At 37.6% G+C, this 23,512-nt stretch overlaps 4 protein-coding genes across 6 annotated transcripts; 2 read left to right on the top strand and 2 right to left on the bottom strand.

Annotated features, from left to right (window-relative positions):
* Positions 1–921: 921 nt before the first annotated feature.
* LOC110761215 (ENTH/VHS/GAT family protein) lies at positions 922–7,611 on the top strand. 2 transcript variants are annotated; one of them, XM_021963641.2, is made up of 10 exons: positions 922–1,259; positions 2,090–2,168; positions 2,923–3,021; positions 3,119–3,232; positions 3,419–3,582; positions 3,894–3,975; positions 4,843–4,928; positions 5,571–5,762; positions 5,879–6,282; positions 6,641–7,611. In XM_021963641.2, exons 1-10 carry the CDS (start codon positions 1,159–1,161, stop codon positions 7,348–7,350), a joined length of 2,031 nt encoding a protein of 676 aa, XP_021819333.1. In that variant the 5' UTR covers positions 922–1,158; the 3' UTR covers positions 7,351–7,611. The 2 variants fall into 2 exon arrangements, with proteins under 2 accessions (XP_021819333.1, XP_021819332.1); XM_021963640.2 differs by having other exon boundaries at positions 5,879–6,345.
* Positions 7,612–9,185: 1,574 nt separating this feature from the next.
* On the top strand, positions 9,186–12,256 carry PEX4 (peroxin4). 2 transcript variants are annotated; one of them, XM_021963677.2, is made up of 6 exons: positions 9,186–9,362; positions 9,672–9,747; positions 10,412–10,531; positions 10,611–10,739; positions 11,217–11,346; positions 11,947–12,256. In XM_021963677.2, the coding sequence occupies exons 2-6, from the start codon at positions 9,742–9,744 to the stop codon at positions 12,033–12,035; spliced, it is 474 nt and encodes a 157-aa protein (XP_021819369.1). In that variant the 5' UTR covers positions 9,186–9,362; positions 9,672–9,741; the 3' UTR covers positions 12,036–12,256. The 2 variants fall into 2 exon arrangements, with proteins under 2 accessions (XP_021819369.1, XP_021819368.1); XM_021963676.2 differs by having other exon boundaries at positions 9,188–9,362; positions 9,667–9,747.
* Positions 12,257–12,266: 10 nt separating this feature from the next.
* LOC110761241 (alpha/beta-Hydrolases superfamily protein) lies at positions 12,267–16,436 on the bottom strand. The gene is made up of 13 exons (XM_021963675.2): positions 15,989–16,436; positions 15,257–15,333; positions 15,062–15,142; positions 14,860–14,988; positions 14,680–14,766; positions 14,284–14,337; positions 14,067–14,160; positions 13,911–13,981; positions 13,764–13,833; positions 13,384–13,436; positions 13,145–13,238; positions 12,781–12,878; positions 12,267–12,561 (listed from the first exon to the last, which is right to left on the bottom strand). The coding sequence occupies exons 1-13, from the start codon at positions 16,290–16,292 to the stop codon at positions 12,472–12,474; spliced, it is 1,302 nt and encodes a 433-aa protein (XP_021819367.1). The 5' UTR covers positions 16,293–16,436; the 3' UTR covers positions 12,267–12,471.
* A 919-nt stretch (positions 16,437–17,355) lies between these two features.
* On the bottom strand, positions 17,356–22,779 carry LOC110761303 (protein tesmin/TSO1-like CXC 5). Its single transcript, XM_021963751.2, has 8 exons — positions 22,021–22,779; positions 21,372–21,473; positions 20,776–20,953; positions 20,209–20,556; positions 19,764–19,867; positions 19,580–19,674; positions 18,536–18,940; positions 17,356–17,905 (listed from the first exon to the last, which is right to left on the bottom strand). The coding sequence occupies exons 1-8, from the start codon at positions 22,368–22,370 to the stop codon at positions 17,658–17,660; spliced, it is 1,830 nt and encodes a 609-aa protein (XP_021819443.1). The 5' UTR covers positions 22,371–22,779; the 3' UTR covers positions 17,356–17,657.
* Between the last annotated feature and the right edge of the window lie 733 nt (positions 22,780–23,512).

Raw genomic sequence — 23,512 nt, 5'->3', positions numbered from 1 at the left:
TGAACTTTACCATTTGTTGGTTTCAAACAAAAGTGATAATTTTAATGGATTTGGATTAATTTCACTCTTGAACTGCAGCCAAACTAACTAACCGTTGAGCAATGCAATTTGGTTTGGTTTGAGCTAAATTTAATGAGAGAAATCGAACCAAATCATGTTAGTTTGTGTGAGGATGTGAATAATTGTCTCACATTGGCCAATGGGGTCTACTGGAAAATAGCATTGACTTGTAGACATGTGGTCTTAAGTTCGAATCCTTATGACACTTTGGTAGTGTGCATGTGCAAAACTGTCCCTCCCTTTGGGATTATATATAGTTTAGACTATTGTTTGTATTAAAAGAGAAAAATCTCTCGCATTGGAATGTGAGGGGTTATAAAAAGTTGGGTTACTCTACAAATTGTCAATTGATTCTGAGATTTACCTAAAGTTCTAGTTAGTTTGAACTCAAATTATATCAACGAGTTCTCGTGACATAGAATTTCTGAATTTATATTTCGTAAATGACAATTATAAAATCAAATACATTTAAGCTCAAGTCAATGATTCATTCCATCCATCCAACTCGTCCTAACTACACCTCAACCTTAATCACTTTTTTATAATCAGATCATCTTTAGCCATCTTTTATATTTTAAGAATCAAATATAAAGTCCGCATAAAAATAAAATTTTTTTTTTTAAAAAAAAGAAGTCATTTATCAACAAAGTAAAAAATAATTGAATTATAAAGTCGGTGACCCCATGGATAACAGAAATTAAAAACAGTCAACCGTTGATGAACAAAGTAGCCCAAACAAACGGTCTAGGAGAAGTACACCTCTCTACGGTACGCGAGGCTCCGAACTTCCAATACGTGGCCCTACGTGATTGGTCCGTCAATTCTAATTCCATCCCCGGAAAACAAAATAAAGAAAAAGGGAAAAAAATCGGTTCCTCAACAGAAAAGAGGAAGCCAGCGATCTCGCACACAGAGAAGAGTTTTAGAGCGAGAGAGAAACAGAGCGAGACAGAGGGAGACAGTTCTAGAGAGAGAAAGCGAAACGCCGGAATATTCCGTCGTATCATTGGAGTTCTCTGCGATCTTGGCGGCAAAGAGTTCACGGTGAACGGAGGCGGGTCTGGTATTCGGATCGGGGCGACTTTCGGGTGAGCAGAAATGGTGAATTATATGGTGGAACGCGCTACGAGCGACATGCTCATCGGCCCTGATTGGGCCATGAACATCGAAATCTGTGACATGTGCAACCACGACCCTGTGTACGCGTCGCACTCGATTATAATCTCTCTTACTTGTTTATTTGATCACTGCCCCATTTGTTAGTTTTACTATCTTTTTGATGTGTTTGTGATTATGCCTCATCTATATGTATAATTTAAATCAAACTGGGAGTGAGGGATGGGGGTTGAATTTGATCGAACAGTTAATTTGTGTTTGGTAGCCTAGAATTGAAGGATAGAAACCCATAAAAAGTGAGAACAAACAAGAGAAAATAACAAAATTTGAATTCTACGATTTATTACAATTTGTTTTATAAGAATTGGATCTGGCTTCGAGCTTTGCGATTTGGTGGGTTCAATATGCTTGGCTTTGGATGTTTGGTTCTTTTGGGATTTGTTCAGCTGCAATGTTATGCAATTTGATGCATATTAATGGGGTTTTTGAGTGATAATAAGTGATTCGTATGTGTTAATGAGCTAAATGTTTTACAATTGGTCGTCGGATTAGTAATACTTGTCATTTTGTGTTTTTCTATTTTCATATTCGTATGGCTTAAGTGGTTGGTAGTAACCATGTGATATGATTTGCGTGGAAAAGTAAGCAAACCATTGAAGTAGAACAGCCCAAACAATAGAAGTAGAAAAACATGTGTTGATATGAGAATGTTTGACAATATAACGATTAACATAGTTATGTATTTGTAATGAGAATGTTTTTTCTTTGTCTTTTGTGCATTTCAAGCGTTGGTGCTCCAACTTCTAATTTTAGTTATTGTTACGGTCCACTGGATGCATGTCTACCTCTCAAGTGATTCTTTTTGTTCTAGATTACCTAGATTGAAACTCTCTGTATGGTTTTCACATATCAGGCAAGCAAAGGATGTTGTTAAAGGTATAAAGAAGCGCCTTGGAAGTAGGAATTCAAAAGTTCAACTTCTTGCACTTACAGTAAGCTCCACAGGACTTGTTTCAGTTTAATTAAATTACTTATCCATCCTTGTTGTTTCGCAGTACATAAAAACTTTCGTCCTTTCTTTAGCAGAAATTTTAGGTCAAATTTTGGTTCTGGGACTCCTATTGATTAGTGTTATTGTCTTTAAATCAGTCATATATTTATTATGCCCTGTAATATTAACAACTGTAGATGCTTACTTTTTTGGAGAATGATATGATATGAGTTTACTGGCTGAGTTGTGCTTGTGGTTCATTTAGCTTATAGGAAAACTGACTCAATGAGTGTATATATGTGTATCATTGAGTCTCGGAAGGGTCTTGTAATCTGTTATATCCGTACTTCGTTTCTTGTTGTATGCTTAGTGAACTTCTAATACAAGTGCGACTTTCATATGGAACAAATAGGGTGACATTTTTGTAAGCTGTGAACACAGTGAATTTACTTACTTAGTATGGACTTGGTCCCGATGTGAATCACTCTCACATGTTTATGCGTGATACTCAGTTTATAGAAGTGGAAAGAAATGAATGGCTTACATCCAACATTCTAGAAAGTTGGTGGATTCAAAAGTTAGATGCATAAAAGAACTAGTTGGCGTGTATACTGGAAATCTGACTGAGATTGTATGTTAAATTTCTGTCTGCAGTAGATGCCATTGATATAGTCACATCTTTTGTCATTTTTTTAACGACTTTGTATTACAGAGGTCTAAATTGGTTTTATTTTGGTCTGTTCGCTACATGCTAGCTGTTGGAAACAATAATAAAGAATTGTGGAGACATTGTTCATATGCATGTAGCAGAGAAAGACCTCCTCCATGAGATGGTAAAAATAGTAAAAAAGAAGGTATATATGTCCCTCAAATGATCTGATCACCTCTTAATGCTATACATTAATCACTTTTGTTGAAATTTTCTTATAGTATTTATGATGCAAATTGTAGCCGGACTATCATGTTAAAGAGAAGATACTGATCCTGATAGATACTTGGCAAGAAGCTTTTGGAGGGCCAAGAGCAAGATATCCACAATATTATGCTGCGTATCAGGAATTGTTGGTATGTTCATAAAGAAAATCTCTCTTCAAGCATCCCAATTAATAGAACAGCTTCATTGTTAGACCAAAATATGAGAAGCATTTATATAAACATAATCAGTATGGAATTTTTTATTTCCTTGATTATATTCTGTTGTAGTGCTTTTTTCTCCAACATTCTCTGAGTCTAATCATTTATTTTATTCAGCGTGCTGGAGCAGTATTCCCTCAAAGATCTGACTCAGCTGCGCCGCCTGTATTCACGCCACCCCAGACACAACCATTGACATCATTTCCTCAGAATTTGCAAAATCCAGATTTTCCAAAAGATGCAGCTGAGCCTTCTGCAGAAGCCGAGTTCCCAACCTTAAGGTGCATATGTAGCTGCTCTTTTGTTCTGGATTGAAGCATAAATTTTCTATTAGTAAAGCAGTTTAGCTGACTTTAGATGATACTTATTTCCTAGTGGGCTGATTAAAGTTGCAGACTGGGATTTTCCCATTCTACTCTGAATGTTCGTCTTAAGAAATGTAATAGTTGGAGGTTCCAAGGACAACAGTAGTCAAAATGAGAGTTAGCAGGAAACTGCTATTTTTCTTTATAATGTACAGATGGTTGAACTATTGCATAACATCTATTCTTTTCTCGTTTTTTAATTTAGAGTTTTTATTTTTATTTTATAGCTTGACAGAAATTCAGAATGCACGGGGTATTATGGATGTCTTGGCGGAAATGCTAAGTGCAATTGATCCTGGGAACAAAGAGGTATATCTCTCAATTTAGATGAAGAAAATACTATTACAATGTGATATTCATTAGTGATGAAATTTTAAATACTGAAGTAATAGTATGTGCCATTTTCTGTGTTGATTGATACATTTAGTTAATACAATGCTTAAAAAGGAAAAAACACTCTAAGTTCCTTTGGTGTCATAGAGAATGCCACTAAAATGCTATTTTACCTGTCAAAACCAATGTGAAGTACTTACTGAAATGGGAAAACAGGTGTATCAACATCTTATGACATTAGTTCCTCAAGATATGGATTCGGAAAGTTAAAGTATTGATAGGTCAAAATCGAACTAGTCTGTTGTTACCCGCGAGTGTATCATATCTATATAGGAAAGCCCTACTTAGCTGAATCTACTTGGATCTGTACTATGAGGAAATGCGGCATTGAGGAGGATGCTTGAATTATCATTGAAGAATTAGTAGGATTGAAGAGGTTTTGTAGATTTTCTGGAATTGGATGAAGACTTGAAATATTATTAGGGGAACACGCCTTGAGGCAAGAATAATTCATGCAGAGGAGGCGAGGCAGAAAACTGTGTAGCTCGTTTAGAACAGTTGACTAGAGATGTATTAAGTGGCATTATCAAAATTTTAAGCTCATATCAAGAAATGTACAAGGGTAGTTTGGTAGTTCATGCCCAAGGTTGTTCTGAGTGACTTGCTATAACTACACAAAAAGGGTCTGTTTTAGTTTGATAGGTTTAATAATCTGATAATAGAGATACTTTTAACGTTTAAATTTGTACGGTTCTAGATTTGAACCTCATTTTAGCATCTTTTGCAATTCTCAACTTAATCTCCATTTGCATGTTGCTCAAATTTATTTTTTTCAATCTGCAGGGGCTTAGGCAGGAGGTTATTGTTGATTTGGTTGAGCAGTGTCGTACATATAAGCAGAGAGTGGTACACCTTGTTAACTCGACTTCGTAAGGACACGAACTTCTTTCCCCACTAACCTTTCAGAAAATATATATGTAATATCCAATGGAAGTTGAATTCTAAAGACGAGTTATTTCACTTATTTCTTGTTGTTTTAAATTGAAAACTGCAACACAACATATAAGTTTCAAGCCAGCTTCCTAGATGACTGACCATTTATTCCCTTTAATGGACAATATCAATAGATGTATAGTTGGATAATTGATGACTGCGGGTAGTTGAAAGTTGGAAGGGACAAATACCACACTTACTGCATTCTGCATGGAATCCCATTCTCATTCTTGAGTCTTTTCAGAATAAATATAAAATATCCTTGAGCGGATGATATAGTTCTATCATCTACGAAACATTATGAGGATATGTTATATTGAGAAACAGAACATTATTCAGATATGTTATGCTGAGAACAGACAAGTTTAGGCATAATGCCCCAACCCAACTAAAAAAAAGGTAAAGGTTCTATGCAGGCAAAGACGAGGGTTGAACTTTAATAGGAGCCATATGAGATTAGCTTGCATGGTAGAGCTTAATGAAACATTGCGAGGATGGGTTCTGTGTTTGTTTTCTTTATTAATTAACCACCATGGTGAGTTTTGCCTATTTCTTTACTTATCAAAAGTTTATGTCAGGGATGAATCACTTTTGTGTCAAGGACTAGCGCTGAATGATGATTTGCAACGTCTTCTAGCCAAGCATGAAGCCATTGCTTCAGGAAATCCAGTTCAGCCAGATAAACCCAAGTCGGGACCTTCTGGAGCACTTGTAGATGTTGGTGGTCCTCTAGTTGACACTGGAAATGACAAAAAACAGCTAGATGGGAGGTAATTAGGGTTTTAAGCACATTCTGAACAGATTAGTAATGCCAATGACCATAGAACCTAGTAATCCAGCGTTTGTGTAACCATAGCAACTAGTAATGCCGGTAATTTTTTTGCAGATCTACCTCAAGTGCAGGTGCAGGGTCTAATCCACTTAATCAGTTATTGCTTACTGCACCTCCAGCTACTAATGGTCCAACTCCTACAACAAAGGTTGATCCCAAGATGGATCTTCTTAGCGGTGATGACTTTGGCTCACCAAAGGCAGATTCACTGGCTCTTGTTCCTGTGAGTGGTCAACAGCCAATCACTCCTGTATCTCAGCAGAATGCCCTTGCTCTCATGGACATGTTTGGCAGTGACAATGCTCCAAATTCTGTTAATGTAGCTAGCCAAATCAATCCTTCACCCCCCCAATTCCAACAGCAGCAGAATTTTCAAGCTTCACAAGGAGGTTTTTACTCAAATGGAAGTGCCCCAAACATGGGGGCCCCTCAGTATGAACAGTCACAGTACACACAAGGTGCTGGTCCTGCCTGGAATGGTCAGGTTGTGCAGTCGCAGCAGCCACCTTCACCAGGCTACGGTGCACTTTTCAATAAGCTTTTCAGTCTCGCATTGCATTTACATTCTTTTGCGTATAAGAAGATGCAATCATGGCATGACACATCACTGTGTTTTGATTTCTTTATCCGTTCTTTTGCCCTAGTCATTTTATTAGTCTTCTATTTAATTACAAGACTGAAGTGTAATCTTTCAATCTCTCCTGACTAGTGCAAGTGATGTGCTTGCTATTGGTGATTGCATTAACCATGAAGAATGTTTATGCGTTTTATGCTCTTAGAATATTGTAGCCTCTAACACTTCACATGGTTGGGCAGGTTCACCAACTAGTGGATCATTACCACCACCTCCCTGGGAAGCTCAGTCAACAGATGATGGTATCCCAGTCGCAGGTCCTCGATACCCTCAACCACCAGTGCAAGTTACTACCAAGGTGGTGGTCACACATGGGCAGGGTGGTTTCAATCCCCAGGGACCTCAACTGACAGGGAGTGACCAGGTAGTGGGTATGTACATCCAGCCAATTACGACCACCCATTTGTCAGCAATCAACAACCAGGTTGGTCCAAGCAGTCATTTGGGTTTGCCCGCTCAACCAGTCCAAGGGCCATATACGGGTATGACTCCGCAGGCTATTCAAGCAGGCCAGATGACATCTATGTATCCTCAACAAATGTATGGTAATCAAATGGTCCCCTATGGCTACGATCAGCAACAGCAGCAGCAGCAGCAGCAGCATCAAGCGTATGCCCTTCAGCAACAGCAACATCAACAAGCGTTTGCACTTCAGCAACAGCAACAGTATGCCCTTCAGCAGCAACAACAAGCATATGCCCTTCAGCAGCAAATGTATGGTCTTTCTGTTAGAGATGATAATGGTATGAAAAACTCGTACCAGGTTTCCGCTCCATCTTATGTTACGCCCAGCAAGCCATCCAGACCAGAGGACAAGCTATTTGGAGACCTTGTTGACTTTGCAAAACTCAAGCCAACTAAACCCACCTCTGGTGCAGCCGGTAGCATCTGAAGTTATTATTGGTTTCCTGTCTTTTCACTTTTCTTTATTTTGACCAACTTAATTTTTTTTTCTTTCTTTCTTCTCTTTTTTTCTTTCATCTTTGGTCTTTTCTCAATATATATAATTTTTTCCTTGAGCTGTTGGCTCCATATCTGGGTTTGTGCTTGTATGGCATTGGGATCATGTACATTCTTTGTAGAAAAAACCCGATAAAAATGGGAGACCTCCATGTGATTTAGATTGAATTTATGAGATTTGCTTTTACTTTTACTCTCCAACCATATTTCTCTTCGTTTTTGTGGACTTTCTTGACTTGCATTTTGTTCTTAGGTGGCCGTGAATTGTAGTTTCAAGACTCGTTTGTCATTTTTAGTTTTGTGCCGCGTTTTTATACCGCAATATTTTACCTACAAGTTGTTGCTTCTTTAGTTGTGATCATCGTATATTAATTAGAGCATCTCCAAGGGAGATGTCAAATACCAAACATCAAATTTAAATTTGATGGCTGATGTGGCAATTTGACATATTGTAAAACTCTTTATCCAACCGAGATGTCAAATATACATTTTATTTTATTATTTTTAAAGGCAAGAGGGCTCGGTATTTAAGAGTAAAATATTAAATAGGGTTGAAAACTGTACATGGAAGAGGAGAAAAGGAAGCGGGCCCGGCATTAAAATAATAAAAAAAAGTAAAAGACGTCTCAACATGTGGGCTGTCATTTTTGACAGCAAAAGTGAAGGACGTCAATCTAGCTAGGATTTGGCATCACGGTTGGAAGGCTTAAAATGTCTATTTTTGGGGTTAAAACTTGCCACGTTGGAATTGACATTTTGGTTGGAGATGCTCTTAGAAATTTTCAGGAGTGGGGGTGGGGTTGGTGATTGCTTGGGAATGGCGTCAGGATTAATTGGGTGGGCCTGGGGTTTTTTGGTTTTTGGTTTTATTTAACTTTTCTTAATTTCAGTTATTAAAACTTTAATGGAGGATAGAGTTGGAAAAAGAAAAAAAAAGATTAAGATTAATTAAAAAGTATTAAAAAGCAAAAATGAGTGTAAGTGGAGAAAATAGGAGTGGGAAAATCACCTCCCATTTTTTATACGAGCGATATTGGGAAGGGGAGAATCAAATCTAGAACATCGGATGTAGAAGTAAATGCTTTTACAGACTCCTTACTTTAGTTTCTTCACTTCACTCATCTAATCTTTAGAGATATATTATAAAATGGAAATATTTTTGCTACTCACCACTTTAATCAAAGATGTACCCTCACCACATTTCTCAACACTTGACACGTATCTCTTGGCATAACCATAGTTAACTCTTTACTTTGTATTTATGCAACCATGGTTATGTCAATAGGCAAGTGTCAAATGTTGAGAAGGGTGATGATGGTACACCTTGAATTAAAGTGGTGTGCAAAAATACTCCTATTATAAAATATAAGATATTCACTTTAAAACCATGATGCCAAATGAGGAGTGCCATCAATAACCAACATGGAGCAAGTAACAACCTTCTTTGTCAACCAACCGGCTCTTAGTCTAGTGTTATTTCTTCTTCCCAATATTAAAAGAAATCTCAAGTTTGATTCGTCTCCTGTCAAATAAGAAGTGAACAGTTCGGTTTGGTTTACAACGATTTATGGAGGACAAAATTGCAACCGAACTAAATAAGAACGGTTTAGTTCTGTTTTTCAGGACCACTTGACTTTTCTGATGTTGAAAACCGAACCGAGTCGCCCATTACAATTTCAATCGGCCGATTAGGCATCTCAGCAGGTTTGATACCCATGTCATGTGATTGTGAGAACAAAAAAAAGAGAAAAAAAACCAATTTGGTGACAAATAATGGGAAAGAAAACGTGGCGCCGCATGATTGGTGCGAATGTTCCCCTTCCATATGCTCTTTCCCGCACCATATAACAAATCCAATTCATACCCCCCTTGTAAAGAAATCGATAATCGATCTTCAATTCTCCTGATCAAGCGAAGTCGCTCTGCAATTTCTCATCCTTAAAGGTCAGCTTCTGCGATTTCAATCGGTTGTTTGAATAATACTGCCATGAATTTACGGAAAAATAGAAACTTTTGCTGTTTTGAATTTTATGCACCTGATATAATGACGGTTTAATCTCTGAATTTCGAAACTGTTTTCCTTGGCACACCTCAAGCAGTTCGTATTGATTCGGTTTTTCAGAGGTTTTGATTTGGATGCGTTGGTGAAAATGAACTTCCAATCAACTGAAATTGACATTCTGAGAGTGAAAGTTCATATTCACAAGTGCATTTGTTTGATTATTTGCTGTTGATTTTATGTGTGTAGAAAAGGTTCTGACTCTACTCAGATAGTGGGCTTTGCGGTGCAGTATTGTATTTAAGTTTCCAAGCAACAGCTAATATGCAGGTTAGCTACAATTTATTAGATTGCTTTTCTTTTTTTTGGTTTTTTTGGTTTTTTGGTTTTTTGGGGGTGCTTATCCAATTTCTGTTTAGCTTTAGAGCATATATGCATATGATGGTCCCAAGTTAACAACTTATTACTAGTTTAAAATAAAATACATTTAAAGTTTAATATGTGCAAGTGTGGTGAAACTCTCCCTTATGGCTGAAGATGACTTGGGATAGAGGGAGGACTATTGAAACATGAGGCAAAAGGGTACCAAGGTGAGAAATGGAGGGAGAATGGATGTGGGTGTGAGGAAAAGAAAACAGGGTTTGTGTTGTGAACTGTAGCTCTATAGATCTTAGAGATGGAATTTGGAGAGTAAGTAGACAGTGAAGCCTCCTGGAACGGTGTATGGTGAGGTTTAATGACTTGTATTGTGTTGCATTGCATAGTGAGGAATTGTAACGTATACCCCACTCTGAAGATGAAATCATGAAATACAAGCATTACTTTTAGAAAAGACTGATGCCATTTATGGCAGTGAACATTCTTTGAATGGTAACTTTAATGACTAGCTGGTATTTACATTATACAGTATCCTCAAATTGATATGATGCACATATATATATATATATATCTTAATCTCATGGTGAAACCATTTTGAAGAAGTAGATTTGTGCAGGCATCAAGGGCAAGGCTTTTCAAGGAATACAAAGAGGTGCAGCGAGAGAAAGTTGCTGATCCAGATATTCAATTAGTTTGTGATGACTCAAACATATTTAAATGGACTGCTCTCATCAAGGTAAGCTCAGTCATGAGCCAAACAAAACTTACTTGTCATGTTATATTATTTGACCATATTTGTCCAATTATGAGTGTAGGGACCATCAGAGACTCCATTTGAAGGCGGTGTATTCCAGCTTGCTTTCGCAGTTCCTGAGCAGTATCCTTTGCAACCTCCACAAGTCAGGTTTTTGACAAAAATTTTCCATCCAAATGTGCATTTCAAGGTATGAAGGCTATGTATGATAATGTCTAATCTGTCTGAATATGAACTGCTGCCTGAATTCCTTCTTTCAAAGATTTCATGAAGCACTGGAAATTTGAGGAGTCTGGTTGAAATTGTGAAATTAGAAAAGTTTTGTAGATTGGAGCTGAGTGACACCAATATTTAAGAGTAAAGGTTGTTTGTACTATCGTTTATTGAGTTGAGACTACCTGATCTCTTTCATACTCTTTCTTCCTAGGTAGAAGAGTTTCCAAAATTCATTTAAAACTTTTTTCTTGAAATTGATAATGAATAGTCTGTCAAAACATGCTAAAGATTTGATTCGGTCAATTGATATGTTGTACTGACCTCTGACAACTGATTGCATCACCAAATGAAAATTAGCATTGAAAGTTGAAACTATATGTTCACTCACTGTAGTCCTACAAATGTGTATCAAGTCTTACTTCATGTTTTTATATGTTGTTTTCTATTACAGACGGGAGAGATTTGCCTTGATATTTTGAAGAATGCATGGAGCCCTGCTTGGACACTCCAATCTGTTTGTAGGGCTATAATTGCTTTAATGGCACATCCGGAGCCTGATAGCCCACTGAACTGTGATTCAGGTTAGTTGGCAACTTGGCATGCATATTATGGATTTGGGCATTGACATTGAACATCTAAGTGCTAGAAGCTCAAATATGATTAAGCTAAGAAATATTCTCAAAACCACAAGCTATCCTTATTCTGAGGATGCTCAAGCCCTTAAAAGTCCAGCCAATCTTTTTCTGCTAAGCGGCCCACTTGAGTGGAGTGATACATTCAAATCACAGCGGTCCAGCATTAATTTTTACCTCTATCAAGCACCCCAACAACAGTTTCTTTTTGCCATCCCCAGTGGTTTGTGAGTTGTCTTTAGTAGTCACTTCTCAGGCCAGTGACTGGATTACCCCAAAGACAGTTTTGCCCTTATTGATGGATTTGTTTCATGGGAGATGAAATTCATGTGGAATCCCGATTGTATGTATTCTATGAAAATTTCTGTGACAAAAGCATATTTTCAAAACAAACCAATAGGTCTCATTCTTTCCTTTCACAAATTTGGATTAAACTCTGTGCTACTTTTGAGTTAATTTCCCAAATTCGGTCAGTTTTCTTCTCTTTGTTCTTTTTAGTTGAGGTACTGCAACTGTTATTCCTCATGGATTGGTTTTGCTTGTGCACAGGCAATCTTCTGCGGTCTGGCGATCTCAGGGGGTACTATTCCATGGCAAGAATGTACACTAAGCTTGCCGCCATGCCCAAGAAAGGCTGAACTGGTGTGCTGTAGTTTCTGTCTTCAGTTTTAGTGGGGGGGTTTTGTGCTAGCTTTGTTTGGGACGTCTTGGCTTTTATTCATGAATTTGCACATAATGTAAACCTTGACACATGTTATTTGGGGATATTTATACATCATAATTAATTGTGTAGACAAGTACATTTCTTTTAGAAAGCTGTTGTAATAATACGTACGACCATAGCTCCTCATTGGGCAAACCCATGCATATACAACACTAGGATTTTTCTTTTGATTTATTTAGTACCAATCAATACATGCATAAGCGAGTAAATAAAAACAACTCTTACATTTTCAGATGCAATGAGCGACACATAACTTTACAACTCTTATTATGGCTAATCGGTTCTAAAATCATATAAACACTTGGGAATTTGATCGCTCGAGAATCAACAGAATAGTAACAACCGTTGTGTCACGGCATGAGAAATTGGTCTAACCAGTAGCTGGCTTCTTTTACCATAAACGCAGTCATTTGGTGGCCGATGCCTGGCTCTGCTATCAACTGGATTTTAAGGCAATGAAAAACATAAAATCGATTTAATCTCCAAAAGAAAAACTGCCAGACATGCCAAAGAAACAAGTACGAGAGAAGATATAATAGTGATCATACTTTCCACATTCATGGGTTCCCCGATGGATAGATAACTTGTTTAAATAGAAGAATTCAGCCTGCTGAACCAGAGACATTAAATGCAATTTTATCATGGTGCTAGGCCAATACCTTAAAGTTATGCATACTCTGCGCATCTTCATAAGCCTTGCATGCTCTTGACTTGGGGATTTCCAGACCAGCAAGTGGACATCGAGGATCTTCCGCACCTATTATTTTTCGAAAAATTTGTACGATACTCCAATTAAACACGTTACATGATCACTAACAACCAACAAAACTGCAATCTTCACGATGATTCAATTGAAGAAAGTTTCAGGGGTCATGTATTGCCTCTAGATTTAAGAATATAATACTTCTCCGTATTAGAATTTGGACATGCCAATATGGAAATAAGTGGTATGTATAGGCACACACATGCATGCTATATGTGCATTATTGGTAGTTGAAGTGTAGAAAAGGATTTTATTTTTACCATTCACAATCAACAGAGGGCGTGGTGCAATAGCAGGAATTGTGTAAGGAGAATCAAACTTGGAGGCTAGACCAGGAGCAATCCTATCCCAGACCTGGTCAGATAAGTAACATTGTAAGATGCCATCCCTTCATATTTACAATCAATTACCCTTGTAATTTGGAAATAGTCATACAAAAGTATAAATCAGACTGACTATCTAGACAAATATCTGAAGAGTCAAGTATGTTACTAATAACCTTCTCCACAACTTCTTTGTCAATCGAAGTCTTCCCGAGATCAATTTGTGCTGCTGCAGTACAACCAAGAAAACGAAAGAATCAGAGAATTAAACACAACAAAACGGTCTCTAAAAGAAAAGTAGCACTAAGAGAAGGTCTTGTTTCAAATGAACAGAACAAAAGACAATTTCATTGTTTTATTTCCAATAACAGACATATGTGTACATAAAGGACTTTTGAATCCACTACTCTTTAATCATATGCAGAGTGAACATTAACAAAATGGAGTGGAAAAAAAAAAGCTACTATTGGAAAGGAACTTAGAGCGAAACTAATCATTGAAGTGGAACCAAAAGCACCTTGTTCTAATATGTAATTCACTTTTCTACTTATCTTACCCTCAAAGACAGGTTTTATACTGTCAACTCGAGCCTGCCACTTATCATTGTCTATGGCCCATCTAAACCCCTGCAATCATAGTTGCCTAGGATGTTAATTACAATCACACTGCGTAAAATTATAATTAATGAAATTAGACACACCACCTGAACACCAATAATAGGGACCACTACTGCATAGCGGGTATCAGCAGCAGCAGCAAACCATGCATGCATACCTGCATAACAAAATAACAAGATGAGCTCAGCAGGAAAGGTAATATATATTCAAGTTCCCTTCTTATAAAGTTTTGTCTCACAAACCTCCAAGTGATTCACCAGTGATTCCTATCCTACTATGGTCTACATCCTCCCTCTGTGTTGTTAGATAATCTGCCAATTTTATCAAGTCCCAGGTCTGCGATAACGGAATTTATGTTGTTATGAAACAAAATCATCAGATAAACAAAACCCACTGATCTCACTAACTACATTTCAACTTATCAATTCTCGTATTTTACAACAAGATAAGTAAAGTTACCGTATCAAATAAGAATGGCATTGTATCACCCTTTTCCCACGATGATATGAGAGCCTGCATGTGAATTAGATCCCCTGATCACTGTAAGCTTAAGAGTGTTTACTAACTTAAATAAAATCAGGACGCCAGACTCAATCTTTGATTGGTCCACATTGTCATGAGAAAACCATGTGAAACTCAGCACCAATACCCTAACTCACACTCTCAAAATAAGTACTTGTCTGATGCGTTATTTTGTCACAGTACTTTGGCCCTCACTTCTGTGACAGCACGTGCAATCAAATAGCATCTAGATTATGCTTTTAGCAACCCACATAGGCCAAAATTTAATACTTATTTCTTTGACATGACCAAAATTGCATGATTGAAGCAAAGTAAAGGTGTAAATATACACACATCTCGGTAAGTGGATATATTGCTGGCACGTTCACCATGGTAGCGAGAATCAATGGCAATTGCTACATATCCCCTTGAAGCATATGCCTGAAACAGAACCCAAAAAACAAAGCAAATAATGAAAATTCCTCTTTCTAACAAATTGTAGTCGAAAAAGACTGAACATTGGGGATTAGGTACCTCAAGCAATGGTCTTAACCACTCTTTGTTTTTGTTTGTACTATGCAGAAAAACAACAGCAGGCCTTTTCTGGGTATTGTTTTCCTTCATGCTTAAAATCCACACGGGTAACCGCCCTTGCTCTCCTTCCTATCATTGACCATATGAAGAACATTATGCGCATATCAAACTCCATATACATGTAGCTCAAAGCTCCAATTACCTCAGTAATTAAGTAAAGGTTTTCCTCATGTAGCTTATCCTTAAAATTGGGGATGTTGGCCTTGGGACAAGCGTTCATTGCCTGGTAATTTAGTAAATATAATAACCAACAACACAAATTCAATAACTGTGAATATCACAATCACAACTTTCAAGTTCCAACTTCCAACACATAACATTGTAGTCAGATTTGAACCTCACTGAAAGTTGGCGGAGAAGCCTCCTGAAACAATGGATGAGCCACTGGTTTTGCCGGTTCAACCGATAACGGAACTGAAAGAATTCAAACATCCATCGTCACCCACACAGTCATGTCAAGTATGCATAAACAAAAGAGTTCATTTTTTGCTCACCACCAATGGTTATGGTGCAGCACCATGCTGTCATGTCTTATATAAACCAACCATATGATGGGTAGCTTTTAAAAATTAATAATTACTCATAATAAGGAGACAGACAAAAGCAAAGACCTTATTATAGAAACCAACCACATATAACTTCTTTGTAATGGAATATTTTGGCACGCTGTACGCATCAGTGACTGTGTTACTCATGGATAACAACGTAGCTGCCATGGCTTCCCGCTTTGTGGAACGGTGGAAGAAGAAGACTACGGTAGGGTAATTTTGGTTACTGCAGAAAATTGTATTAATTTTTTTTTAATGTTAAATTACTCTTTCTCTCTCCTCACTAAGATATAATTAATTATAATTAATTAATCTCTAATAGCTTAACTATGGTTAATTTACATAACACTTGGCAGCCTTAGAACGAAATGGTGATTCTACACTATAACAAGGGTGGTGAGCAGCACCAATGAGCTATACTGAAAGAAAGCAATTCAACCTTTTCCTCTGTTTTCCCAAACTTTCACAGTAACCAAACAGGAAAAGCAAGAAAGTTTCAGAAAGTTTCAAAATTCACTCACCTTCGCCCGATCGTCTGCTACGCAGGACTTTCAGGAACTCATCCCGAAGCTTCTGGACGTCGTCGAGAGCTTCCTCCATTGCTGGGCTCATTGCAGTCTCAGTGGAATCGGATACGCTTCTGGTCTGGGACGATGACCGGTATTTATAGGACAGTTTTGGCGCAGAGGTAGGTAGCGATCGTGGACAAGTGTGCGCCATAGTATGTGCCACGTGTGAGAGTACGGTTCTTGGCGAATTGGAGTTGCGGGATGTGAGGGTGAAGCTCATGGGTGGTTGATGAGCATTAAGGAGAGAGCGATGCATGATGATGATGCGTTTTCCACACAATGGCACGATAAAGTAATAAATACAAATTATGAGGGCCTTTTTGGATGGCGATGGTTTGATTATATTGGCACAGGGTGGGTTGTGCTTTTTCTTTACCACCTGTTTGGCGCCTGAGAAAATATGAGCAGATGAGGTTGGAGTGGTTTGCTTGCGTAAAAAGATTTTCTATTGTTGTTTAATTTTGGATAAACTTGTGCATGAGTTAGCCTCACATTAATTTTCGTTTAAGAATTAGGCTTGGGAAATATTTTATTGGATGATGATTTTGTTGGATAAGACTGAAACCTACTAGGGTTTTTTTTTTTTGGTCGGACAAAACATTTTTTTTTCCTTCAAATTACAGCGATTGGGAAGGGGGGCACTTTCCTTGGGATTCGAACGGGTGACCATTTAGGGAACGCGGTGAACACCTCATTTTTACATAATTTTATTCAATTTTGATCTCATTTATTTATGGATATAGTTGATTGTATAAGGTATACAATGACCATTTGGAGCTTTGATTATAGGCTTTAACTTTTTAATCTTTGGCTGAGACTTAAAACAATCAAAGCGATTAATCAAACCGAGATTAGAATACTAAAGTTTAAGCTCTAAATGGCAATTTTATACCCTAAAACAAAGTAGAAATGAGATTTTCTCAACACCTTGTCGTGTTCAGAGAATAACTGGTGAAGCACATATTACATCCATTTGCTGAAATTTCCGAGCAACCAAACAGAACTTTTGTTATTCTATTCAAGGGGGTCATCTTTAAGGATTGGGTTCAGGTGTCTGTCTCATTGTGTTGTTCAATCATAATGGAAACAAATTTGTTTGAATCAAACTCAACCAAAAAAACGAAAGTAGTAGGAAGCAACATTCAGACATCGATCAGAAATTAAAAGACCAATGAAGGAAGATGCAAGGAAGCTCCACCAATACCATCTTGTATTGTAAGCTTGTGCTCTTGGCATGGGACTGCCTTCGCTTTTTCGAAGTGCGCTTTCATGGACTTTTTGGAAAAGTGCCTTCATGGACACGTTACAACAGAACACTATAAATTAAGCAAATTTTAAATTAACTGGAAAACATAAATATTTACTTTATCTTAGAGCAGCACATAATGCATAAGAAAATTCAAAACAAAAACTATTTCGAGAATTAATTTATGCTAGGACAAAAGGGGTCTAGCTCTTATTAGTTTCTCTCAATGATGTTTCTTAGGGAAAGAAGACCTAAGACCAACTGATGTGGCAGGAAATCATACCAAGATGCCTCAAATGAGGCATGGTGGTAAGCATTTTAACTACTTCTATCCTAAGTTACAACTCTCTCAATATTTGATTTTATTTCCCAGTACTATTTTTCAATAGGCAATCCGACCTTTAGAGACAGATCATTGTCACCAGAAGTGACCGTTGCTACCGGATGAAGCATCGTTACTGGCTGAAGCATTTTACCGTTTGCTGAAACAGGAGATTTTGCAACGCCGTTGCTGTATGCCTCTTTCTGGCACCTGGGTTCGGGGCTAGGTTTTGCAGTTCCACCCTGCACAGGTTCTTTTTGGCTTACCCTCTCTCTTTTGGCTTGGGGAGAACACATTGTTTCTGCAAAGTGAAAGACAAAGGACTCTTTCTTGTTAGGCTAACTGGATGGATGAATTGCACACAAAATCAATCAAGGTCGCAAAATAGATCCCCAGGATTCCCTATCACCATATCTAAAGTTTTGATAGCGCTAGAAAGACGGGTCACAATAAGTTTTGATATGGGGTCATTATAACATTTCAAATTGAAAATTATGGGGCTTAGCTGTGCAGAAATCTTACAAGGAAAAGAAGAAACAGATACAGACATTATGGGAAAATTCGATTCTGGATTTGATGTGGATGTGGGGAATTCAAAATAATGGAATCCCTTTCATATCATGACTAAAAATAAAGATTCATTTGAGAACTACAGTCCACTTATTATAGTAACAGATCATCCAAGTTATCACAATGCTTTCCATGTTTTCATACAAAAGTTTAATCAAACTGCCGACTGATCCCCCTTAGTGGGTGTTCTCATATGGAAAATTTTGTTATGTGGGCTGGAATCAAATTCTCAACAATATTCACAATGCAGACGGACATTTTGATTAGGATGAATCTTTTGTAATCAAGAACCACCCCCCCCCCCCTCAAACATTAGTTTTTGACAATTATGAGATTAGAACCGGAACTTGAAGAAGCTCACCTTTTATGCTCCCTCGAGTAATAAGATGGTTAAGGAAATCCCTGAACCCGGTCAGTACAAGCCTTTCCTGTTCCGCATAAACCTCTGTGCATCCTATTTCCTGAGTTGACTTCTGAGTCATGCTTGGACTACTACTTCCCACACCATTTGGCAATCCAGCTGCCATAAACATCTTATCTTGTTCATCACACATCAGGGCAAGTGTTCCAGGGGACATTGGCCTGCTATTTTGCACATCACCTCCATTTAATCCAGAATAGTTGCTCTCATCTCTATCTGCTTCGTTCACTCCTAAATGGTCATCATGCACAGAATTTTGAATATCATGTTCCTTTTTACCTTCTTTCCCCTCTTGAGTGGATAAATTGGTACTGGACTTATCAATTGTCTCTCTGTGCCTATTTCCTGTACATGTTAAATTAGCAAATTCAAAACCGAATCACATATTTAAAAGACAAAAATATCTAACTGCCACTCTAGCAACTCAAGTGGGAATTATTAACATGCTAAGATCAGTGAAAAAAGAGATCATTTAAATGCTTATACATATTGCTTTGGGTACCAGCTAAATGGTAAGTTTCCCTCCACAGGGAAATCAAAATGAAATCAGAAATCTATTAATTAATCTGAAAGAAATGGAAGTCCAAGGGGAAATGGCCCAATGAAAATACAAGAGAACAGAATATACTTGATTTGGGTCAATGACCATGAGTTACTTGCTAGACACTTTAAAAACAGCCTATTGTTATTTTCCTTTAAAAACTAAAGTAAGGCAGTTTTAGTTGAAAATAAACAAAATAGAGTTACATGCCTGAAATGAAATATAGCCGTTTCAGTCAACTAATTAGCTAAAAATTTGTCACTTGGCGACGACCCAATTGTAAATCCACATACTTCCGAAGCCTGTGGGGTTCTAGCTTAAAGTGTCCCTTAAAATGCCTTAAATACAGAAAAAGAGAGCTAAAATCTTAACAGTGAAATAAGGTGCAAACGTATCACGAAGAGAAAAGAGAAATTTAATTGACTTCTGTATATAACCAAAACCTGCAAGTGCCTCTGCAGCTGCTCCTGAAACTACAACCAGACGTGAGCACAAATCCTTTATGTTCTTTGATTGGATAATATCCGCCAATGGAGATCTTCAGTCATTAAACGCAAAGATTATTATATTTTGAAGGAAAAATAAAGAAAAAGTTTCAATATAACTATGTTAAGAAAATTAAGACACCTGTATGTGGATTTTGAAGATCTTGATACTGCTGCATTAGCAGTGCGACAAGTTGGAACAGATGACAGAGAAGACGAGGCCATAGGAGGTCTTAGATGATTTTCCTGTTTTAAGTCAATTAAATAATAAAGTTACTATGATGCCTGCTAGCTTGAGAAATAGAGGGACTGAAAATTCAAGGAAGAAAAAATAACGAACTGAATCCAAATTTAATCTTTAAGGAATTGTACTATTCAATAAATCCTTTTTTGTATAATAATGATCATAGCCTTCATGAGCTAGAAAAGAAAGTGTTTATGGCCATTCAAGTATTAAGGCAATACAGGAATCTTTTAAGCCTGACACAAACAATTTATCAAGATAGGCCTAACACACAAGTGCACATTCTATAGTCAAACCAGTTGAAAGTTTAAATTACATTTTGAGTAATTGAAGAAAAATGTACCTGTTGAGGTTGTTTAATTGGATGAGTTGTTTGATTTGTAGCACCAAAATAGAGTTCGTAGCTCTTTCTTTTTCTGGACACCAGAGGGGTCCCATAACCAGAGGATCCAATGGCCCCACTGATGGCTGCATTAGCCTGCTGCATGTAGGCCACGGTATTGTGGTCTTCATGATGGAGAGCTCTTCTTTCTTCACTTCCTTCAAAGTTCTTGCAGCCCATGCATTTACAATTTTCAGAGCATAGAATATTGGCCTGGAAGCACTCACAATATTTCTTGAGGCACCCTGATTTCCTGCAATGACATCCTTTATTGTGCTTTCCAGGTGCTTGAATTTCACCAGCATCTTCCTGAATTTTTTCTAAGAAATTATTAATGCACGCTGAGCTGAATTTCCAAATGCAATATGCTTAACCCAAAAACACTAATAAGTCTACTAAAAGATATTAAGTATATACAATGCTTGCACCTCCTTGTTCCTGCTTCTCTCTGTACTAGAATGAATTAAGTATAAGAACTTAGTAAATGCAAGGGCACAGATGAAGTTTTCAATGAATCAGATTACATACCCTACCATCACGAGATTCTTGTGGGCTGCTAGCAATCTTTGGTCTGAAAGCATTTGGATTACGTTCTAAAATTAATCCAACTGCCTCCTGCCTAGCAGCTTCATTGTCCACATTATTGTGACAATTCGAGCAGTTGCAGCCTTCACAATAAATTCCAGCTGCAAAGCACTCACAGTACCTACAAAATGATCAAATTTTGACTCTAGGTAGTAAAAAGAATGTGGGAGAAACAGAAGAGATGATGTGTCACATAATTAGTCATAATCTAAAATATTTACACAAATTAAGATACTAAAAAGACACTATCACTCGGATAAATATGCTGGTAGAAACGCTACATTAAATAATTACAATGAATTTCAAGGTTTTACTCCAAAACAGAGTTGACAAGATATGCAAAGGTGAGCAGAAGTGTTCAGGACGAAAAGTGTGAATATCTGTAACATTTCCTTCATTCTCCAGATGCGAAGTTAAGAAATCATACACAAGGAGTTGTCATGTATCTAAGTTCACATTCACAAGATCCCAAAAAAATCATAAATTGGAGCCCTCTGGTGCTAAAACTTATAAAGAGGAGGAAGTAAAGATGTCCTTACAACTTCAGGCACCGAGAGTTTTTACAATTACATTGCTTCTGCTTCTTAGGAGTGGCGTCTTTTCCATCGCCACGTTGCCGTGATATAGGAGACTCTTGTTTACTGAGGAGAAACACATGCATACAAAGGTCAAGAAGAACATAATACAACAGATATCATAATCTAGGGGCTTAAACACAGTTCTTCTCTCTGCAGGACGTCTGGACTGTCAATATGGTGTTGATAACGCAATAGAAAACATGTCAACAGCAAAATATATCGACGTGTTGTCAAAGATTATCAACGTAAATGCCGGACATTATTGATACAAAATCCGTCCCAGCTTGAACATAATTAGAAAAAGATAGACAAGCTTGGGCATTAAATCATACAGACCTAATAAGAACATCAAATAAAATGTCAAAAGTGTCACGTCTCTAAGATTAAGATAGTTGATTTTCACTCCTTTTTTCGGTTAAGTTATTAATGTGCATGAATAATACCAGTATATCTGAAAATTAGCATATTGGCTCATAAATGTAAAATACACACTCCCTAAGCAACCACATTTGCCATTCAAACACACCATACCTATTTAGTACAATTTTCCTACCACAACAATAACATAAAGCTTAGTTCAAAAGTTTAACTGAAATTGCATAAAAATTACCTCGTTTGCAATGTCGAGATCGAAAGCTTGTGCACCGGGTGCTGAATCCGAGCGTTCGCCGCCGGCGCGGGACTCGGCCTAGCCGGAAACTGTGGAATCGCTGGTGGCGGTGTTAGCTGTTTCGGTGACTGCGGTACCGGCGGCGGCAGTGGCGACTGTAACTGCAAATGCACGTGCGATTTTGCCGGTGAGTTTTGTGACAGCTGCGCCTGTGACGGTGACTGTAGCTGTAGCTGTAGCTGCACCTCCGGCAACGCCGCGTTCGCCGACGCTCGACACACCGTCGTGAAATCTAATTGCCTCGCCAATTTCTTCGGTGCGATTTGGGAGACCGTTTCGCTCTGCTCCATTAATCTCCAATAAATTCAAACGCAAACATGCACAATCAGCCTCGAAATCCACATTTAATTTCCGAAACAAATGCTCAAAATCGTGAAAAATAATTGCACTTTGCATGCCATTGGTAACAACGAAACGATGCCGTTTCGGAGCTCAAGTCGTCATCGGAGACGGTTACGCACCGACGGTGATTTGGCGGCGGTTTCCATTACTAGAAATGCAACCATACTATTTTGAAAAATAAAATTAAAAAAATGGTGTAAAATTTGTTGAAATAGCTTAATTTAAAGCTACTGTAAATCTCGAATTGGATCAGAGAGCGGTAGAGACTGAACCGAATCGGAAGATTTGGGGAAGAAGATAGAGCAGCTCTCGCTTTTGGTTTTCTTTTTCTCTTTCTCTCCCTCTCGATGTTTTTTTGAAATTGAATTTCCTAAATAATGGAGGGCTAGATGATAGTGATTGGTGATCCAACGGTCTAGATTGAAATATTGGTCAAACGGTTGAGATTGGATAGAAGAATGAGGAGATGAAGACGGCCGTTGGATTCGGGAGGGCTTAGGTTTCATTCTGGGAAAGCGACACGAGTGGAATTTGGCGCTAATTAGAGTACAGAAAGAGTTGAGGGTCCGGTTGATGGGTACACGTGTACGGGTGACACTGGATCTGACTTGACCTAGGGGAAATTGGACGGCTGAAATTTGAAACGATAAAGGCAAAGAAAAGTACGCGTAAATTGATTTTGAATGAGGAATTCAGTTCCCGGCGGCTACAGAGGAACAGTGTCGTTTTCTACAAAATTTGATCTTTTCTTATTTTCCCCCGAAATTATATGAAAAAAAATACAAATTTGTTGTCACAAAAAACAAGGAAAATATAGCTCACTTCCTTTATCTGCATAGGCCCCAAAATTATAAAATTGTGAAAGTAAATGATTAAATGTAGAAAATAATAAATTAATTTATTAGTATGGTGTTTCATGAGATAAAAGATCACATATGTAAAATGTTTTTATTTTTATTTTTCTATGGATATGCATGAAGCGATAACTTTTTTTTTTAGTACAAACGATAACATTATATTAGTATAGAGAAACACAAGATTAATGTTCTTTTATATAGTTTTGTTCATCCTCATAAGATCTTGTGTAAGT

The sequence above is a fragment of the Prunus avium genome, chromosome 1 (genome assembly GCF_965620075.1).
Source record: "Prunus avium chromosome 1, drPruAviu1.hap1.1, whole genome shotgun sequence".
Lineage (NCBI taxonomy): Eukaryota > Viridiplantae > Streptophyta > Magnoliopsida > Rosales > Rosaceae > Prunus > Prunus avium.
The sequence above is the reverse complement of the archived record's forward strand: the minus strand, read 5'-3'. Positions and strand labels throughout refer to the sequence as shown.